The sequence below is a fragment of the Magnolia sinica genome, chromosome 12 (assembly GCF_029962835.1).
Source record: "Magnolia sinica isolate HGM2019 chromosome 12, MsV1, whole genome shotgun sequence".
Classification (NCBI taxonomy): Eukaryota; Viridiplantae; Streptophyta; class Magnoliopsida; order Magnoliales; family Magnoliaceae; genus Magnolia; species Magnolia sinica.
This window is the reverse complement of record NC_080584.1, coordinates 12,782,932-12,803,520: the sequence shown is the minus strand read 5'-3', so window position 1 is coordinate 12,803,520 and position 20,589 is coordinate 12,782,932. Positions and strand designations below refer to the sequence as shown.

The window sequence follows — 20,589 nt, the reverse complement described above, 5'->3', positions numbered from 1 at the left end:
ATATGAAAGAAATACATTGAGGAAGAATTAAATCTCAGAGAATATGGAAGGATATTGAGTCTTTCCTAACATATATGGAGGAAGATTAATTCTTTCCAATGAAGGATATCAAATCATTCATAATATCCTCCCTCGAGTTCAAGCATGGAGATCTGTAACACCCAATTTGTGAAGAAGATGATGACGGAGTCTCGACCAATAGCTTTGGTGAAGATCTCTCCAAGTTGTTGATTGGTAGGCATGTAAGAATTGCAGTAGTAATCTTTTTTGGGTCAAGATAACAATCAATCTCGATATGTTTAATCTATTTGTGAAAAACAAGACTTGGGACAATATGAAGGGCATCTTGATTGTCACAATGAAGCTGCATCAGTTGAGGGTGGTGGACATCAAGATCTTAAAGTAGTTATTTAAGCCAAATAAGTTCACGAGTTGCATTGGCCATGTCATGATATTTAGCTTCAGTGGATGATCTTAAAACTGTCAGCTATTATTATTTCCAAGAAACAGGGCATTGGCCAAGCATTATTAACTTGTTGTGGATCAACGTGCTTGGAGTAATTGAACCGATCAGAGTACAATAAGCATATAGTTGGAGGGAATTGCTAAAAGGAAGAATGATTCTCTTGCTAGGAGAGGATTTGAGATCTCGAAATACTCAAATGGCCGTATGATAATAAAGTTAGTGTGCATTGTGCATGAACTAACTTAGGATGTTGACCATAGAAATGATGTCGGGGCGAGCTAGTGACGGTTAAATGAAATGTCCAATGAGTTGATGATATATAGTGGGATTGGAAGAGGTGTGCCATGGTCTTCAATTAAGTGCAAATTTTGCTCCATGGGGAAAGTGGCAGGTCGAGCCCCAACATGGCCACTATCTTTAAGGAAGGATATGAAAAGTATACTTTCTCTGATTTAGTAAAATGTCTTTCTGTGAGTGAGGCCGAGATCTTTACCATGAAACTTACTATGAATAAATGCCTCTAAAACAGTGATGACAATGGGGTCACTTCCTATCAAGATAATATTGTCAACATTTGAACAGACTATTTGCAGTTATAGGAGGTTGAAGACGTCCTCCTACTGGTTCCTTCCCTCATGCCAGCGTTAAATCCCACGTGTGACCTGTCATGGGGGGCTAAGTCAAAGGATAAGGCTGAGTAGGGACTCTTGTAAGTTGTTCGTCTGCCCTACCTGCCAACTGGATCGCTTCATATACGTTCCTAACCGGATGCATTTGAACTCGGTCCTGGATGTTCAATTGTAACCCACATATAAATTGTGTTACCAACTACGATTCGGTTTCTGACAGGTCATTTCACGTTACCAACCATTAGTATTCTTCCGTGTAATCTGTGACGATTTGATTTTCCTTCTGGTAATTTTGATATTCATGGAATAATACCTGCACATAATCACCATGGAGGAATCTTGATCGAAGAAGGCGTCTTATCTATGGCCATGATCGGATGAGCGCTTTGTTCTATCAAGCATGTGAGAGTTGTAATCGCTCCCAGCATGTAGAAGCACCGAATTTTAATTTGAATGCTACTGATTTCACATTTTTATATTCCGGCATGTCTATGTAATCAAAATATCGTTCTATTTTGACTAACCAATAGAGAAAATCTTTTACATACAATAAGTCATTAAAATAGGGAAGTTCGGCCTTACCTATGTTGTCTCTTTTAGCACGATGTAGTCGATTGCCTCCATAGACTAGTTGTCGAGCAAAGGCGTAATCGATGTCCCCATCGCTGGAGCTCAACTTATCTAGGGTAGCCCTACGATTCACATCCGGAAGTGCCCTACAGAAATTAGGGTTGTGTCATACAACAACCATGGGTGGCTGAGCATTGCCTTGAGCTTGGGATGGAATTAGCATATGCGCAAAACAATCGAGGTTTGCTTATAGTCCTTGCATGGTCAACTGACTTTCCTAGTAGAAAGCTTCTTTTCTTTCCAAAAGGTAACGAACCCCTGGATCAGCGTTCATGGGATTTTGGCAATTTCTTCGTTATTTGCCATCAACTAGAGGGGAGTTCTTGCTTTAATTCCAATTGATGCAGGGATGGACATGATCAGGTCAATCATTGTCTTCCTCAGGGGATATTTACTCTCAATCCATGGAGCTTCTCTGGACTCTTCATAGAGATTCCTCGAATCCACGAGGAAAAATAGAAAATAAAAAAAAATTCTAATAAATTCGAAAATAAATTCATTAATGATAAAAACCAATTTACATTCCTTTAAACAGTGATACAAATCTAAGAAGAAGTTTCATAATCAAACTCCAACTCAAACTCCCTAAAAACATGAGTTACTATAAATAGTAAACTTACTATTTGTAGACGGTCATGATTCCAATAAGACTTCCTAATTTTTGGCCAAAAATAGTAAGTGTCCAATTTGGCCTAACTGCATTATTCTCCTAATTTTTCTAAGCCCTTTTCATGTTGGGCACAACTCCTAAAGTTCAAAGGATCAAGAGTTATGATCGAACTAAAACTTATTATAAATAGTAAAAATGAAATTAAAACGAACTTTCAACCATCTATCTGATAGAATTTGCAAATCTGGCATGGGCAATCCAGCGTAATGGGTTGGTTGGCTAAAGTAGCTTCTCCTACCCCAAAATCATATATGGTATGTTGAATAATTCATCCTAATTTGCGGGATATGCCTATTTTAAGGTTTTGACGGTCTTGATCACTTTCGCCTCCAATCGGGCCTTCTCTGATCCATCTTGGCCACGAAAGTGTCCACCAGCCACTCTACATCAATTAGCAAATTGACTCATTAACTTAGGGGCTGTTTGATTTTTAATTTCCCCGGTAAATACACAGAATTACCTGATTATTACTTACTACACCTGTTTGAAAGTCTCCGGGATTTACATTTTGAAAATCAGTCCATACAACCGTTGTTATTACTGATTTAAATATGTGGGCCCCACCATGATATATATGAGTCATCCACACCATCCATCCTTTTAAAAAACACATTTTAAGGCATGAACCCAAAAATGAGAAAAATCAAAATCTCAAGTGGACCACACCTTAGGAAACAATGATCATTAAAACGTCAATGGTTGAAAGTTGTTTTCTCCCTAGGGCCCACAGTGATGTTTATTTGTCATCCAACCTGTTAATAAGGTCACACAGTCATGAATAAACTGGAAACAAAAATATCAGTTTGATCCAAAACTTATGGGGTCCTCAAGAAGCTTTCAATTGTATGAGTTCAATTCTCATTTTTTCCAGTGGTGTGGTCCACTTGATCTTTTGATCTGCCTCTTTTTTTTGGCTCATCCCCTAAAATGAGTTGGCTAAAGGGATGGACGGTGTGGATAATGCACAAACATCAAGGTGGGCCCCACAATTTAACTTTTTTCTCCTCAAGTGACGTGAGGAGTACTATAAATGAAAGGTGGCGGTCTAATCACCTTGGAAATCCAACCGGAAATACGGAGGTAAATAATTATTACCTATTTACCTTGAATTACCACTGTAATTAAAAAATCAAACAGGCCCTTAAGGTAATTTTAGTTCTTCAAATTATATTTTTTTGTCATAAAAAGTTTGACAAATATCAAATGGGCATCCTTAGGCTAAATAACATTAAATCTAGATTTTGAAAAATCTTAAATTCTTCTGCACTCTAAAAATCCTAGTTGATTTTTTTTTTTTCTAAAACACCTGCAATTTTTTAAATTCTAACAAATAGTGCAACCAAACGCACCCGAAAATACACCCGGATCCATAGCTCAACTGGCAAACTGAGCCGAGATTCGTTTCAACACTTGAGGTCTTGGTATCGATCCCCAGCGGGGGTGGCTAACATGGAGTGTGTGTACTTACATGGGTGTGTACTGAGCTAACCAAAAAAAAAAAAAGGCACCCGAAAATCACATGTGATACAAAAAGGCTAGTGTTGGTTTTCAAGTGTAGTTTGATGGAGAAGGGAGAAGGAAGCAACGTACCGAAGAGTGCTTGATCCAGGCTCTTGTTTTCTAGATACTCATAAACAAGGAGCCGATTAGCTCCCTTGATGCAGCATCCGTACAATTTCACCAGGTTTCGTTGTTGGACCGCAGATATAGCGGCAATCTCCGCTAGAAACTGACTCTTTCCTTGGCGAGATGTTACCGAGAGTTGCTTTACAGCCACTATCCGCCCATCGAGTAAAATGCCCTGTAGTGCAAATCAGATCTATTAGTTTTCTTGAAAGCATTTTCAATTTGGGATTTGTAGTAGTACAAAAATGTTCAAAAATTTGCCCAAAAAAAGGAAGGAAAATGAGCCTCAACCTAAGGAATGAATGGTTTAGATGTAATCTAGACCATTGATTTCATGTGCAGCATTAAAGATGGTTGATGACTCAAATATCTCTCAAATTAGAACAACCCAACCATTTGATCATTGGCTTTTGTTCCATTGAATGTGAACAATAGTTGTGTTTTTTCCATGCGTCTTTTTTTAGGTTACCAATCAAAGGCTTAGGATTGTTCCATCAGGGAGTGGGCATCCCTCATCCGCAGATGGGCCCCACATGCATGCAATCGCAATACTAAGGCCAGGGACCATTCAAATCTTCTGATCATTGTAGCTTACATTCAATAAAAGCAAACTGACCTTAACGGCCCAAATCCTCCCTGTCCCAGCTTATTTGCCGGACTGAAGTCTTTGGTGGCAGTCTTCAGTTCTCGGTAACTGAAAGTGTTTGGTCTGGGACCCATCCTTGAAATCTCTGCAGATACACATAAAATGGCAGGTTGCATTTATACGTCCGCTTCAATACCATACATGGGCTTAGAAACATTTGTACCATTTGGCGGTCCAGGTTCTATTTATTTTAATTGTTCATTGGATTTGAATGTCTTTTTTAGCAATCACAAGAAAAAATTAAGGAAATAAAAATATATCCAGTTAAAAAATGTTGAACCCAATGAATGGGATTGGCACATTTAGCGTGTGTTTGAATGCACTATCAAATTGAATTGCAATCCATCATCTAATAAAGTGGAAAGCATCATATTTTAGTTTCCTTAACATTCATGTTGAGGATCTGGGCTTTGAATTCTCATTTCCTCTTGATAAGATGGAACTCTTGCAATTCAGTTGACTTGTGCATCCAAACACCGAATTAGGCCACATTTGGATTTCCCCACTTACCAAAGACGATTTGATAGGCTAGCACCAAATCTTGTGGTTTGGAAAAACACCCAACTATGATCCAGTGGTACATCCAAACACACCTTTTAATGTACTCTCGAACTGTACTGTGTTACTTGAACATTTCTGAAATTTCATTTTTGTTATCTTTTAGTTATTTACAAACATCGGAATTACCTTCATCTTCATCAACACTCAACCTTTTATTCCTTTTCCAAATCAAAAATACAGAAACAGATACAATGCTCAGAACAACAGAAGCCAAAATTTCAACAGCCAAAGCAATCTTGTTCTTCTTTCGTCGAGCCCCGACAGTCGGTTTGAAATCTGGACAAGAACTCAATACGATTAGTCAATGTTGAACTTTTACATGTGCTACAATATGCTTTTAGAGGAATGCTACAAATGGACTTGCAAGGGTTATTATAACTGTTGATTTTGTAAGTCATCACATGGATAGTCCATAGATAGTACTATTGTAGCCATCCAATTAGTAGTGGTCGATTCACTAAATCACTATGACTTCTGAACCATGCTATGAAACTTTTGGAAAGAGTGATTGAGCAAAGAAGAAGCATGAGTGTATCAAAAAATCAATTTGGTTTCATGGCAGAGAGGTCTATCATTGAAGTTTTTGCCTACTTAGACAATCGGTGGACAAATATAGGACGAAGGAGGATCTGTAGATGGTGTTTATTGACTTAGAGAAATTAATTAAGATTGCTAACCAAAATATTTTTCAAAATGACCACTTTTGATACTTTAAGTTTATTTTTATTTATTTTTTTATTTTTATTATTTTTGTATGGAACAGTTTTCTGCCTTTGTATTATTAGTATAACTGGATTTACAGCAGGAACAACTTTCGGGCTCACCCAGAGTAAAAGGCCTGGGCAGAGCCTATCATAACAGAGCAAAACGAAAAAGAAAAAGACCCTATTGGCAAAACGGGCTAAGACCTAATGGCCCCCAGGCCCACTCGATCAAGGAAAAGAGATCCTCTAACAGGAGAGGGAAGCTCAGCAACTTGCCGAGATAAGGAGGAGGTCCGAAATTTACTACCAAAACGGGCCATCCCATCAGCAGGCGCATTCTCTTCCCTTAGAATCTGCTGAAAGAACACTTGACCTCTATTTTTCAGCCTTTCAATCCTTGATAACCAGTAATTCCATTTCCAGCCGGCCGAGGATGTGCCTTTCATGAGAGTGGAGAGATTTAGAAGAATGCTACCCATAGAATTCAAGCATATGGTAGAAGAAATGGAAATGTGCCTCTAGAGTTTTATAGTATAGTCATGTACCACTGAACTAAAAGGTTAAAATTTACATGATAATTATAAGATCAGCCATGCTTTACCAAACATGTTCAAAGCACGAGTGTAGCTTAAAAAGGGATGTTGAGATGGATAAGTGGCAAGACAAGGATTGATAGAATTAGAAATGAATGCATTCATTGGAATTTAGGAGTAGCAGCAATTGGTAATAAGATGAGAAAAATAGATTTAGATAATTTGGTCATGTGCAATATGGAAACAAAAAATTGCATGAAGTGAGTTGGTACATGTTAAGAGTCTCTAAAAGGAAAAGTAAAATGCCTAAGAGTATGTGGCTAGGTGTAGTAAAGAAAAGACTAGACAACCTATGGGCTGGAGGGAATGAGAAAAGATATGTCACTGGAATTATACGTGATCAATGTTATGGCCATTGATGGAGTGGAATGGTGGAAAAGGATTCATGCATCCAGCCACAATTAGTTGGGATAAGGCTTAGATGGGAAAAAAAAGAAAAAAGAAAAAAGAAAAGGCTTAGATGATGATGATGATTTTTGGCCAATGATCCGTCTATGTGACAACCACAAAACAATCAGCTGCAATTACCACCCACGATCACCACATTTATAATTGGGATCACTGTTGAGGGTCGAATATTGCATATCAGACCCCATTTATTACCTGAATTTATGAGCAGGACTCTGATTAACGGCTTGGTTTAACTGTGTATGTGATGCAAGGTGTAATTACGGACTGAGACTAAGAAAGGGTGTTTAAAGCTGGGATTTAACGCTCTGATGATACCAAAGCATGGGATGGACCCCAGAAGACCAAGATCGACTGATTTGCACACCAGGATCCAAGAAAATCGAGGAATTGAAGCTCAAGTGGCCTGAAAAGTGTTCAGAAAGCAAGATCACATAGTTCCCGCCATCTGATTGGCTCAGAAATTCATACATATCCTGAGGACCATAAATTTACCGTACATGTCAAATCGTAGCCTTTAGATCCTCATGGAAGTGGCTAAACTGATAGATCAGTCCATAAAATCCTAACCTTGGGCCCACCAGTTGTCCAGACACTCTTCAACTTCGGTCCTCATGGGTTAAATAAATGGGAAATAAGTTGGATGGTGTGGATTTCTCCTACTCATCAAGGTAGGCCCCACCTCATGTAGCTTGTGTACACTGCAGGAGTACGCCTGCTGTGTACTGAATCAGAAAAAGAAGTCATCAAGCCTCAACTCGCAGTATCCTGAACGGATTCGGAAATTCGAAGGGCTCACTGCGAATGACGAACAGAGCCTCACGCACGAAATTCGGTGGGCCACCACCTTCGATCAAGGCATCAATCCGGACCGACCATTCCTTTCAAGAGGTCAAACCGACCGTGCCCTGTTCTACATATGAATTTCCTCAGACATTTGGTGTCCTTGAAGGATCCAAACGGAGAATGGACGGCTGAATGAAAACTACGTGGGGCGCACCGAAATAGATTCAAAAGTAGTCATTTCCGACCGAAATTGCGAGGGTAATATAATGAACGGAGTGGATTATCTGGAGAAACCCGATCGTGGACTCCACCATCAGTCCAGCGCAGAAATAGCGTTGGTTCTGCGTTCGAAAAAACCGGCCGTTGTCGGCCGCTGTGTGATCTTGATCGTGGTCGAAATCACGATCTGTACCGTCCAAAATTTCCACATGGAGGCCACAACCCTGTCCAAGAAGTCCAATTCTGTTTTTTGGACGATCAGTCGTCCAAAATCCCGATCCAAAACACAAGATGTCGGCATTCCACTGCGCATACGAACGCGGTTTGCGTTCCTGGCTGCGTAAGGATTGCCTCCGCAACCTATTCCTGGTGGGCCTCTGCAGCAGCTCTTGGGGGAGAACCCTATAAAGGGGGGAGAGGAGAGAGAGAGAGGTAGGCTGCTGCTGGATTTTGGGGGCTGCTGTGGAGAACGTGGGAAGGAAAACGGATTGGCTGCCGAACGTGGAGCAGTTGCTGCTGCTGTGCACGATCAGGGACTGAATTGTCCTTGGGCAGACGGCTGGAGATCTGACAGGAGAGAGAGAAAGACAGGGAGAAAAGAAAGAAGGTTTTCTTTTTGTTTTCCTTTTTGTCACCCTTTTCGTCTCAAATTTCTGATGAGATCTAGCCCATCCATGCGTGGCTAAACCTCTTGGCTAGGGCTAAGAGGTGAAGCTTGCAGCGTGATGGGAGACCTTTTTGCTTGTGCTTTTTGTTTAGACTGAACTGATGTTGAATTAAGTTGATTATTTAAGGAATATGTTTCTTAGTCTTTCATGGTCTGTTGTGACTGAAATTACAATGGGTTTGCAATGGCTTCGAATATTTCTTCCTTTTTTTTTTTTTTATGTTTATGAAGTCAGGAAGCCCTGTTGTTCATCATTGTTCTATGGGCATGGTAGGATGACAGTACCTCCCTGATCTTCATAATTTGTTGATTGGTTGGCAATTAGTTTAATCCTGTTGTTTGCTTTGTCTCCTGGGCATGGTTAGATGATGGAATCCAATCTAATTCATATACCTCTCATCTCTTGAAAACCAGATCAAGTCAGTTTGATTTCCATAACTCTAAATGCAGGCATAAGATCACCCTGATCTCTACAAGTGGATCCTCTGAATCCCTAGTTTCCTTCCTCTGAATTCCTTAAAGTTTTAAATAATTATTCCACAATTATTTCCTAAATTCTATTTGTTTAGATCACATCTTAGTCTAGTTCTAGTTCTACTTGGTTTCAGATAACGTACAGGTATCAGTCCCTGTGGATTCGACCTCGGTCTTACCGAGTTTATTACTACATCACAACCCTATACTTGGGGAGTGAACAATCACACCACTTGGAATTTCTAGGAAGAGCATTGGGCAATAACAGCATTTCTATTATTATTATTATTATTATTTTTTATATAAAAAAAAAACATTTCTATTAGGCCTATTATAGAATCATATATATTTCAATAATAATAATAATAATAATAACAATAAAATCTTTAAATCTTACTAGGAGTAACATGGATGGCCGAGATGGCGGGTCCATAAGTGCCCCGGGTAGGTATACAGCAAGTCCCTTTTCCAGCCCAAAGAAGATGAATTTCAAGAATATGTTCATATACCATAACCCACTGTGTCTTCTCAATGCCTTTGAAGGCAATACCTGCTTCTTTTTTTATATCAAAGTCTTTCCATGCCAGATTGCCCTGCACCATTAACTTAGCTTCAAAACTAATAGAAATGGTTGTCACAATGAAATCAAAATTTGAAAAACAGAATTTTGATTGTAGCAGATGGTAATTCGTTATGTTTGGAACTCTTTGAAATTACAGGAATTCAAGAAAATCTCTTTGCGTCGATCATCTAAAACTTATGTTGCCCCATGAAGGTTTAAATGGTGGACTTCCAATCCCCACTGCTTCATGTGGTGTGCATGCCCCACTTCAGTTTTGGATCTACTTCATTTTTAGGCAGCGTGAGTGGGCAAACCAATGGCGGAGTGGATTTCTCATGGACATTGCAGCGGGCCTACGTAGCTCCTGCCTCCCGGAAGTTGTTGTAGGCTGGGGCACAGGCAATTCCCATCCATTTGAGACATGAAACAAGTAGGCCCTGCTTCTTAAATGTTTGGCCTACCAAATTTGGGCCAGATGATCTACACACTGGGTCCCGCCAGATGGACGCATCGAATGTCCTACACATGCCAGACTGGCACGTGTTTGCGTGTAGAAGCATTTGTCGTGGGTGTATCAAATATATGGGATTTTGAGTATAAAGGCCTGTTTGTTAACGCTGAATTTTTGTACTTACTGCAGAATTTGGAAAATGTTCCATGTTTAGTGGTGTTTGTTAACGTAGGAGAAGGAAAGCGCTCCACCATTTTAGTTGAAATTTTTCTGTGATGGGAGTCCTTTTATGTTGAAAATTTTCCAAATGGGAGATGTGTTAAATTAACATATTGCAGACATTTCAGATGTTGGTTAACAAACAGGTTGTTTCAAATTCAGTACTTAATTTTCAGACTTCAGCCATAATTATCAAACAAGTTTTTTGACTTCAGATTCCAGATTCAGGCTATAGATTTCAGATTCAGGCTTCAGATTTCAGATTCAGTCTTTATACTTCAGATTCAAAAAAACGGGGCCTAAAACAGGAACTTACAACCCCAGGAAAATGTCTAAATACACATACCTGAAGATAAATATCGAAAACGCGCTTTCCAACGCTCTTCCCAGTTTTTGAATCTGGAAATTCCGTCTCTGCGAATTTCAGATTTACAGTGTAGTTCCCGTTTTCAAGCCCCAGACCATAATATCTCAACGATCCTGGTGATATCCTTGCGTATTGGACCAGCCATGCGTCGGCTGTATTCGGAACATCCTTAATTTCTCTGGAATAAGTGGTGTCGCTGGATTGATAATCAGTAAACTTTCCGACATTGCTGACGGCCCACTTCTCTGTGCTGGCCACCTTATAGGATACTGGGCCCAGAGGTTCTTTGTCGCCCTCATACTCTGTATCGTTAATTTTCATCGAGGGTCCACCGCACCTGATCGCGAATGAAGAATCTGTAGATCAATGGAACAGCGGGACATTGATCAGTGCATAGCATATTTGAAGGATCGTGGGGGATCATCGCCTCATCGGATGGTCACTGTTAGATCATGATCTGGAGCGACCTTTTCAATGAACATGGAAGATCCAATGCAGAAAATGAAATTATGATCTCGTTAAACTGAAACTTAATATGGTTACGTAACACTACACATGATTTCTAACGTGGACCCAATAATGGGTGGGCCTTAACCCAATAACACCACCATTTAGATTATCCTAATCATTTGATTAAAAAAAGACACATTGATAAAGATGTCCTCTATTCAAGCAATTAAGATCATCCATCTGCTGTTATTTTGAGGCCATGACCATATATGGTGAGTAACACGTGATGATCTATATAGTGGGTCCAACCTGATACATGGCTTGGATGCCGTACACGTGCTTGTTTTCCATTACCACAGTAGGACAGGAATCTAAAAATCATGCAGATCCAAAACACGTGGGCCATACCACACAAAACATTGGGGATTGAACGCCTGGGGTTACAGAGGTTTGTATCAGGATGATATTTGTGCCTCTAGTTTATCTCAGTTGTAAAAACCTAATGAACAGTTTGGATGGAAGGCTTCAGCAGTGGACATTTCCGTTCCCACTGTTTCATTTGGTGTGACCCACCTGAGTTTTGAATCTGTCTGATTTTTAAAATCCAGTGCTATTATGATCTTTGAAAACAGATAGAGGGAGTGGATATTTTACAGACATCTCTGTGGGGCCCACACAGCCATGGAACAGGCATATCTCTGTGCCCGGGGTGACGGCCATTCCGCTTCCAGACCACATGCATCTAATGAAACAATAAGAACAGGAAGCTCCCACATTTTATAGGACAGCCATCTCATGCCGTGAGGGCTACTGTACTGTGTACGTGTGGCAAATGTTGATGAGATCTGAACCGTTTGTTCGGCTGTTGCGGTAGTGAATGGGGGATAGCCCAAACATATCACATTGATTGGATGATATAAAATAACGAACTTCTTGATGAACTAATATGGACAGAAAAAAGAGTCAACAGGATTGTGATCCATCATTCTCAATGAGAAAATTTTCATTGATCAGACAGCCAGATTTCCCAATCAAAGACATTTCTGGTTGATCGTCAATCAATGATAGATGGTGCCTATAACCATACACACATGCGCCATATGTATAGTACAGATAATAGGAGGAGGATAACTCCAATGCACGGCATAGGGCCATTACCCATTTTATTATTATGTATATAGAAAATAAAAATAAAAAAGATTATCTATTCCTAGAAATGGAAAGGATGGCCTACCGTATTGAGAGTTTTGATAGCATGAAGAGCTTCGCTGAAGACAATTCAAGCTCAAATCCCTGAAAGCACAAGAAAAATGCCAGTTAAATAACAGCCATTATATGATGGAACAACGGCCGTTGATTACAGAGGATGCCTAATTTGTTTAACAAAAAAGCCAAAATGCAACATAGATAAAATCAATGTGGGAAAAGGCAATATTCAGGTGGTCGGGGTATATAATGTCGTGAAATATATATATATATATTTCACGACATTTTATAAGTGAACTAATTCTTTTATTGTCTTGACTCATTTTAAAAAATGACAATGATAATCACCTGCTGTTGGAACTATCAACTACGAAACTATTAGCCACCAAATTCCTGTACACAAGGAGCACGGTGTCAATATCGTCAATAATTTTGATAATAAGTATTCTTATGATGCACATGTGAAAATGTATGTCCTAATCAGGATTATTGATCCAGTGGGCCATGCACAAAAGTTACATCAATTGGAGAGCTCTAACTATCCAACTGTTCTACATTTTTCCTACCATGTGCCTTGTGAGTGATCATCCCTTTTGAGACCACAATCGGTCGCTTTATCTTTTGGGGGCCCACCAAATCATCAGTCCTGATTGGTGTACACACGTTCCAAATGTACCCTAGAGATGTTTTGAAATATTTCAGACATCAAAACTTTAAAACCATGTCTATATCATGACAAGAAAGAAAGAAGGTTACGACTTCCATCCTAGCCTTGGAAATGTCACGCAGTCTGCATTTAACAGTGTAAAACATGGTTTTTACATGTTCAAAAGTGGTGGTGAAAGGAGGAAGGCTTGTGCTTCCTCATACATACAAGTTTGGGCCTCCGTCCAAAACCCAACGTGGAAAGCTTCCTGATAATTGATTGTATGATAAATCTCTGCAAATTATAAAAAGGAATATCAAAGATTATCCAAACATTGAATGTAAGATATCATTTATGATTTATGAGATAAACAGTCACTAAGTTATAGGATTGTGAATTTTCGGCATACAAAACTAGTTTGATTTTGATTGCAAAAAGTTTTTGATGACACTAGACCTCCCACAACACGCATTGAAACAAAATAAATCTTGTTGATGTTCAAAATTCAAATGGGTTTCTCTATGAAAACATGAAAAATCAAGACATGGATATAGAAAAATAAACTAGAATCCTCAGACAATGAAAAAAATCATGGATTAAAATTTCCCTTCATCTATATGTTTGGGATTGCAAATTTACATGAATTCCATGTATGAATCTTGACCAGTCATCTTCTGTATCTTCTTTGCCTGGTGAAGATTTTATGCCTATTTGGATACTGCCTCAAATGATTTATTTATTTATTTATTTTTAATTACGATAATAACAAAGTTACCTTTTTAAGTTAAATTAACTTGATAAATATCTTTTTAAAAGTAACTTAACACCTTAAAATTACTTCAATTCATTGGATAGAAAAACTACTTCTTAACTTTATACTTTCTGCTTTGTCTCTCCTTCCATTTCTTTCTCATCTCTCCACATAGTGAATAATCCATATCGAAGGCAGGGCCGATATAATGGATGTCCATATTGAAGGTGGGCTCCACATGATGGTAGTGAGCATCGAAGGTGAACCCCATATAATGGACAATTAACATTGAAGGTGGATCCATATGATGAATGACCCACATCGAGGTGGAACTCAAATAATGGGTGGTCTACCAGCCCTAATGATGAATGGTCCACATCAAAGGCCAGCCCCATATGATGGACGACTCACATTAAAGGTGGGCCCTCACATGATGGACGGTCCACATCAAAGGTGGGCTCCATAGATGGGTAGTGGACATTGAAGTTGGGCCCTACATGATGGATGACCCTCATCAAGGTGTACCCCACATGACAGTCCACATCAAAGGCCGCCTCCTAATGATGAAGGGCCCGCATCCAAGGCAAGCCCCGTATGATGGACACACATTGAAGGTGGGCTCACATGAGAGATGGTCCACATCAAAAGTGGGCTCCACATGATGGGTGGTGGATATTAAAAGTTGGCCCCACATGATGGATGGCCCATATCTAGATGGGCCCCACATGAGGACAATCCATATAGAAGGTCAACCCCGAATGGGCCACTTCCAAGGTGAGCCCAGATGATGGCCAGCCCACATCAAATGTTTAACATGATGGATGGTCCACATCCAATGTCTAACATGGTGGATTGTCCACATACAAGGTGGGCCTTGCATGGTAGATAGCTCGTACCAAAAGTAAGCCTCGCATGGTGGATGATCCACATTGTAAGTAGCCCTACATGATGTATGGTTCACATTGAAGACAGGGCCAATGTGAGCCCAACATAATGAATAGTCTACATCAAAGGTTGGCCCCATGTTAGACAATATTTATTAAAGGTTGCCCAAACAAATTTGATGGATAAGTATTCATATGATGTTGTTACTTTTTGGCTGATAAATATGTTGTTTATCAAACATACTTATTTGTCAAAGAAAAAGTAGAAACCAGGATAAGTTAGTGGAAGTATAAGTAACTTTATGTAAAGTAACTTACCACAAATAGAACAGGAAAATGGTAACTGGTTTTCAAAAAAACTTTTATTTTTCTTTCAAATGTATGAAATGTAAATTTTCCTTGAAAATTAATTTCATTTCAAGGTTTTCCATACCCCCATGGCCCCATACACCAAGTTTCATGTGGTCATTTCCGCTTTATTAGGTTGTGTTTGCTAGGACACCCAAGTTGATACTGGTTAAGTATGCTGAGGAGATCACATCTAACGGAGGTGAAATTTGGGAAAATTAACAGTTTCTGATTGATCAGGAAATGAAACCTCTTCAACTTGTGGAGCTGATTCTTCCCGCCCCTTTCCCAAGGTACTCTAAAAGTACTTGTGGTTAGTATTGCACAATTCAAATCAACCGTCCATTCAAGTGCGGTCTCCAAGCTTCTGTTATGGTAATGCAGGGATGCACAAGTGGGTTGGATTGTAAACATTCGGTTGATATACGTGGGTCCAACTGGCATAGGAATTTACAATCAATTAATACTAATATAAATGCAGGGGAGAAAGAAAAAGGGTCCCGGCTAGGGTGGACCCCACCATGGTGTTGGCCCATGATAAAATAAATAAATAAATATTTCAGCATCATCTTTGATTGAGGTGGACCACACAATTAGAAACAGTATATGTTTTAAAGCTCACCCTCCAAAATATTTCCCCTGGTGCAACCCACATGAATTACTAATGAGCTTGATTTTTAGGCTCCAATACTATATTTTAATGTGGCATCCAATGGTGAGAGTAGATTCAAGATGATAATCACAGTGGGGCCTGTAAATATATATCAAGGATAGACCTTTCTCTCCCAATTATTGTGGCCTACTTAAATTATAAATTAATATGATTTTTTGTATAAAGGCTTCAAATGAGATTATGCATCTAATGGTCGGTGTGGATCTCACATACACATCACGCTAGACCATGTCAAAATCAAGCAACAACTTGCGTAAAACTTGCTGGAAAAAAAATGAGAATGTATACCGTCTAACTAGCTTGAGTATTGGTTAAGGTCAACAAGAGAAAAACACTCCTCTTTTAGCGGTTGATTGTCCTCTTTCAGCATATCACTGGAGTATGGTCTGACTGATGAAATGTTAACCTTCTACGGTTTTGGGGGCGATAGAGGAGGGACCTCTATGCCCTTTCAGGCCACTTCTGGAAGAAGAGGGGAATGGACAGAGGTCCAATCTAGGAAAACTATTCCCAAACTCTTTACCCTCTTCACAACAAATTTCTCCCTCGATACCTCCCCGGAGGACCTCCACGGGATCTTCAGTCGATATGGAAGAATCAAATGTCTTTAGGCCATGGAATTTCTCTCTGCGTAGACCAAGGGGATTCGCATTCGTCCACTTCAGGTTCGAATAGAAAGCTGCAATAGCTCTGGAAGCCCTCAATGGCAATATGGTGGACAGAAGAACCCTCACAGAAGAACCCTCAACAGGGATCATTTCCTAGTTGTTTTTAAATCTGGGATGGAGCTAATTTCCTTCATCTCAGATGCCTCTCTCCACACTAGGATGGGTCTGGCAAGGGTCAAACCTTGGTCTCCAAATTTTGGCCTGGCAAACGAGGGTATCTGGATTCGTCTTTATGGCATCCCAGCCCAGGCCTAGTTGGAATCGGTATTCAAAGCTTTAGGTAATACCTTTGGGAGGGTTATTGAAATTGACAGATGTTCCTTTCTTGGTCTAGTCCATGTTACAGCAAGAGTCAAGGTTGCTATCAGGTCAGGATCAGACATTCATAGTGCTAGGCTATTGGAGGTTACCGGTAAGACATTCCAGGTGTGGCCATTTCTGGAGCTAACAAACACATTAAGTAGCACAGACGCAATTCAAGATTCATTCACCCACCCCTACAAAGGGGACACAAGACAGTGGGTAGAGCAAGCATTCTATCATCCGAAACCTCCTCCCAAGATAGCCAAAAGACCCAGGGACCCCTCCCTACTGAGTCTTCCTCATCGCTCAAGGAAGGTGGCCAATCTGCAGCTACTACATCACTCTCCCTCGGTAGCGACTCAACCTTAATTCTCCTGTTGCTCCTCCTCAACTCTATGAAGAACTGCCCATTGTTGTTCCTCATCCTCCTGCTCACACAACAGACCCTGATTGCAACATTATCCTATGTAGCCATTTCCATGCTGCAGACAACCAAGGTCATAACCCAGCTACCCTGCCCTTAGTCCCAAATCCTACCCAGCCTAGCAGGTCCACCCCAATTCCCACCCACCCTCTAATCCTCCCCTCAGCATCACCCTTCCAACAACCACCGGTTGATCTGGTCAACTGTACCCCCTCAAAACCTATTGCCTCTCAGCTACTCACCAATAAGCCCAACTTTCCCACCTCTCCAAGACACTCTAGGAAGGGCCTCTCAAAAGGCCATAGTCCACTGTGTATCGGGGATTTTTTTGAGGAGGAATCGGACAATTCCCAAGTAGCCACCTAGAACTCCTATGCAAATCCATCGGAGACTAGAAGACAGTCCAGGGAAGGTGGGCAGATAGCAGTTGATTTATCCCTAAACTTCATCCCACCTGTAAGACCTGTGTCCTAGTCCGTACCATTCCATTAGCTTCCGCGGTCCTTCCAGTCGAATTCCGGCAACCTTTGCACCATATCCGACGTTTGCGCGTAATTCTAAGTCGAGACCTGTATGTCGAAGTCGGCTCGAACCGAATCTTGTATCATAGCGACCGCGTCGTCGCCGCGGTTCCAATGCCATGACTTGCGCACCGAACCGATACCCAGACCAGGAGATGTGGACCTGCGTTCATTCCGAAGAAACACCGTGTGTTTTGAATCTCGAGGGAATCTCTACGATATGTCCCATCAATCAATGTCAAGTACAACCATACCACTTTTACAAATTTTCAACCCAACCCATCACCCATCACACCTCACCCATCCATATCATCTCTCTCTCTCTCTCTCTCTCTCTCTCATTTCTCAAATCTCCCAAGCAACTCAAGCCTCACACGTCCAACCCCTCTCTCCCAAACCACAAGTGTGGTCCACCTTCTCATCTTCCATCTACACCCTCTCATCTCTCATCCACACCATCAATCTCCCATCAACCTCCATCAAAAGGCAAGCTAGGGAGCATTGGAGTCTAAGGGACCAAGAAGAAGGAAGATAAGGTGAGTGATTGACCGTTACTTTCAATTTTAGGGCCCACTTGTTGGTGGGACCCATTTGGATGTATGTGATTTAATCAAGAGGGGCCCATAGTGGCGAGGTCCCTTTATCTCATCGTATATTTCTCTCTCTCTCTCTCTCTCTCTCTCTCTCTCTCTCTTTCTTTGTGATGGTGTGGATCCCACCAACATGTGTTATATCTACCCGTCCATCTACATTAGACGGTGTGGCCCACCCTATTGCAGGTGATGATCCACACCATCCACTGTTTGGATGGGCCCAATACATCCTTCCTTCTATATGTTATATTTTATATAATATATATATATATAATATAATATAATATGTATTATATATATATATATAATATAAGATATATATTATATGTATATGTATATATGTTGGTGGGCCACGTCCACGTGGGACCCACCGCAATGATGTGTTTATGGAAGTCGTCCAGCGTCCGCTGGACGTTGGCAAACAGTGAAGTGTTAACTGACATGGGAGTGTACTACCAAGCTAGCCAAAGAGAAGGGAGAGGTGGGCCATTCATGCAGGCCCCACCTTGATGTATATATACAATCCAAGTCGACCATCCTCTTCCTCAGGTCATTTTAGGCGTTGAACCGAAAAATGAGGTTGATCTGGTTTCCTGGCGGGCCATGGTATAGGAAACAGTGTTCCTACCTTTGATTTACTCCCTGATGCTCCTGTATATCTGAAACATCCCAATATTGGACTCTATGGGATTGTATCGATCTACAGGGACTAGTGGCGGGATCAGATCGATCTGATGTGGGCCCTACCCTGGGAAAACCATGGAAAAACTGATTTTTTTTAAAATAAAATAAATAATAATAAGGCAACAGCAGCAGCGCTGCTGCTGTCAGGCGCCGCAGGCAGCGCGCAGGCGCTGGCAGACGGGCGGACGGGGCAGGCCTCACAGCCCAGCCGTGGGCCCCACCTTGATGCGTTTCGGCCATCAACACCGTGTATTTGATGGGTCCCCTCGGACCATATGACCACCCCAAATATCAACTGTATACGGAACTCCGGTAGGCCACACCATTTAAAATCATGTGAAGACATGCTTAAACATATAAAATCAGTTGGTGGGGCCTACCTGAAATTTGGATGCAGTTGAAACTTGGTCTGAACGGTCTACTAAGTGGGACATGCATAATGGACGGGCTGGATCTGTGGACCACATCACGGTGGGCCCCAGATTCGGGTGGCCTCATCAACAGTTTGAATGGCAAATAAACATTACCGTGGGCCCTGGTCCATGTGACTCCCACGTGACCTCATCAACAGGTTGGGTGGAAACTAAACATTACGGTGGGCCCCTCCCTGACGCGTGGCCCTATGAACCGGCTGGGTGCAAATAAACATTCCAGTGGGCCCCTGGTCCACGCAACCCTGTCAACAGGTTAGATGGAAAATAAATAGTATGGTGGGCCCCCTGGTCCACGCGACCCTATCAACAGGTTGGATGGAAAATAAATAGTATGGTGGGCCCCCTGGTCCACGTGACCCTATCAACAGGTTGTATGGAAAATAAACATTACAGTGGGCTCAAGTTGAGTGGAAAATAAACATTTCAATGGGCCCAGGTTGGGCCCCAGGTCCGAGTGACCTTGTTAATGGGATGGATGGAAAATAAACATTATGGTAGGCCCACTTGGGACCCACTTAAGTATGTATTGTAATCCACACCCTCCATTAGGGTGGGCCTCACCATGATGCATGTGTTTCATCCAAACCGTCCAATCATTTGGAAAATATTTTTATGCCATGTGATAAGGCCCATCTTGGTATATTTGTGGGCCGTCCATTGAGGCCCACCTTGATACATACAAGGCCCACCTTGATTTGTATAAGGCCCATATTATGAGGCCCATTGTGATGTATGCAAGGCCCATGTTGATGCATTTGTGGCCCGTCATTGAGGCCCACCTTGATATATGTATACGAGACCTATGCATGAGGCCCATTTGATGTATTAGAGGCCCAATGGGATGTACATGAGGCCCATACCATGATTTATGTGTTGACCCTTATAGCGGCAGTGCCTTGGAAGCAATGATGGTTTAATGTCCACATTGTAAGGTTAATGTTGGTTAAATGTCCGCATTACGACTCTCCCTAAGGCCCATTAATAGGCCCATACCTATAGCATATAGTCCGTCTAGGCCCATATTCGTTTTGATCAGAACCCATCACCACATAACATACTTAGTATAGATTCATGATTCATGATCATACGCATCATATGTATGCCTGATATGAGAAGTGATTGATCATAGCATATGCCTTCGGGCAGATCGTTTATGGGCTCCTCGATAGGCGGAGTCGCCCCACATGAGCGCTCGGTACGCGTAGGATTGTTGCATGTTTGGTAGGGTGATTCATGCACTTGCATTTGTATGATCATGATTATTATATGTCCTAGCAACATTAGGGTCATAGCCTCCACAGACTCATCGTGGGTGGCTGGGTTGGA

General features: G+C 41.1%; 1 protein-coding gene across 18 annotated transcripts in view; it reads right to left on the bottom strand.

Annotated features, from left to right (window-relative positions):
* LOC131220937 (probable LRR receptor-like serine/threonine-protein kinase At1g56130) overlaps nucleotides 1–20,589 on the bottom strand; it is a 129,309-nt gene that overhangs the window by 3,211 nt on the left and 105,509 nt on the right. For 17 of the 18 annotated variants that reach the window (XM_058215894.1, XM_058215898.1, XM_058215901.1 and 14 more), the window contains 8 exons: nucleotides 13,209–13,274; nucleotides 12,683–12,727; nucleotides 12,363–12,421; nucleotides 10,658–11,034; nucleotides 9,477–9,672; nucleotides 5,355–5,504; nucleotides 4,634–4,752; nucleotides 3,986–4,196 (listed from right to left, as the gene is read on the bottom strand). In XM_058215894.1, the coding sequence (XP_058071877.1) occupies nucleotides 3,986–4,196; nucleotides 4,634–4,752; nucleotides 5,355–5,504; nucleotides 9,477–9,672; nucleotides 10,658–11,034; nucleotides 12,363–12,421; nucleotides 12,683–12,727; nucleotides 13,209–13,274 (1,223 nt within the window). The remainder of the gene's footprint in view (nucleotides 1–3,985; nucleotides 4,197–4,633; nucleotides 4,753–5,354; nucleotides 5,505–9,476; nucleotides 9,673–10,657; nucleotides 11,035–12,362; nucleotides 12,422–12,682; nucleotides 12,728–13,208; nucleotides 13,275–20,589) is intronic. The other variant, XM_058215886.1, reaches the window with a different exon arrangement.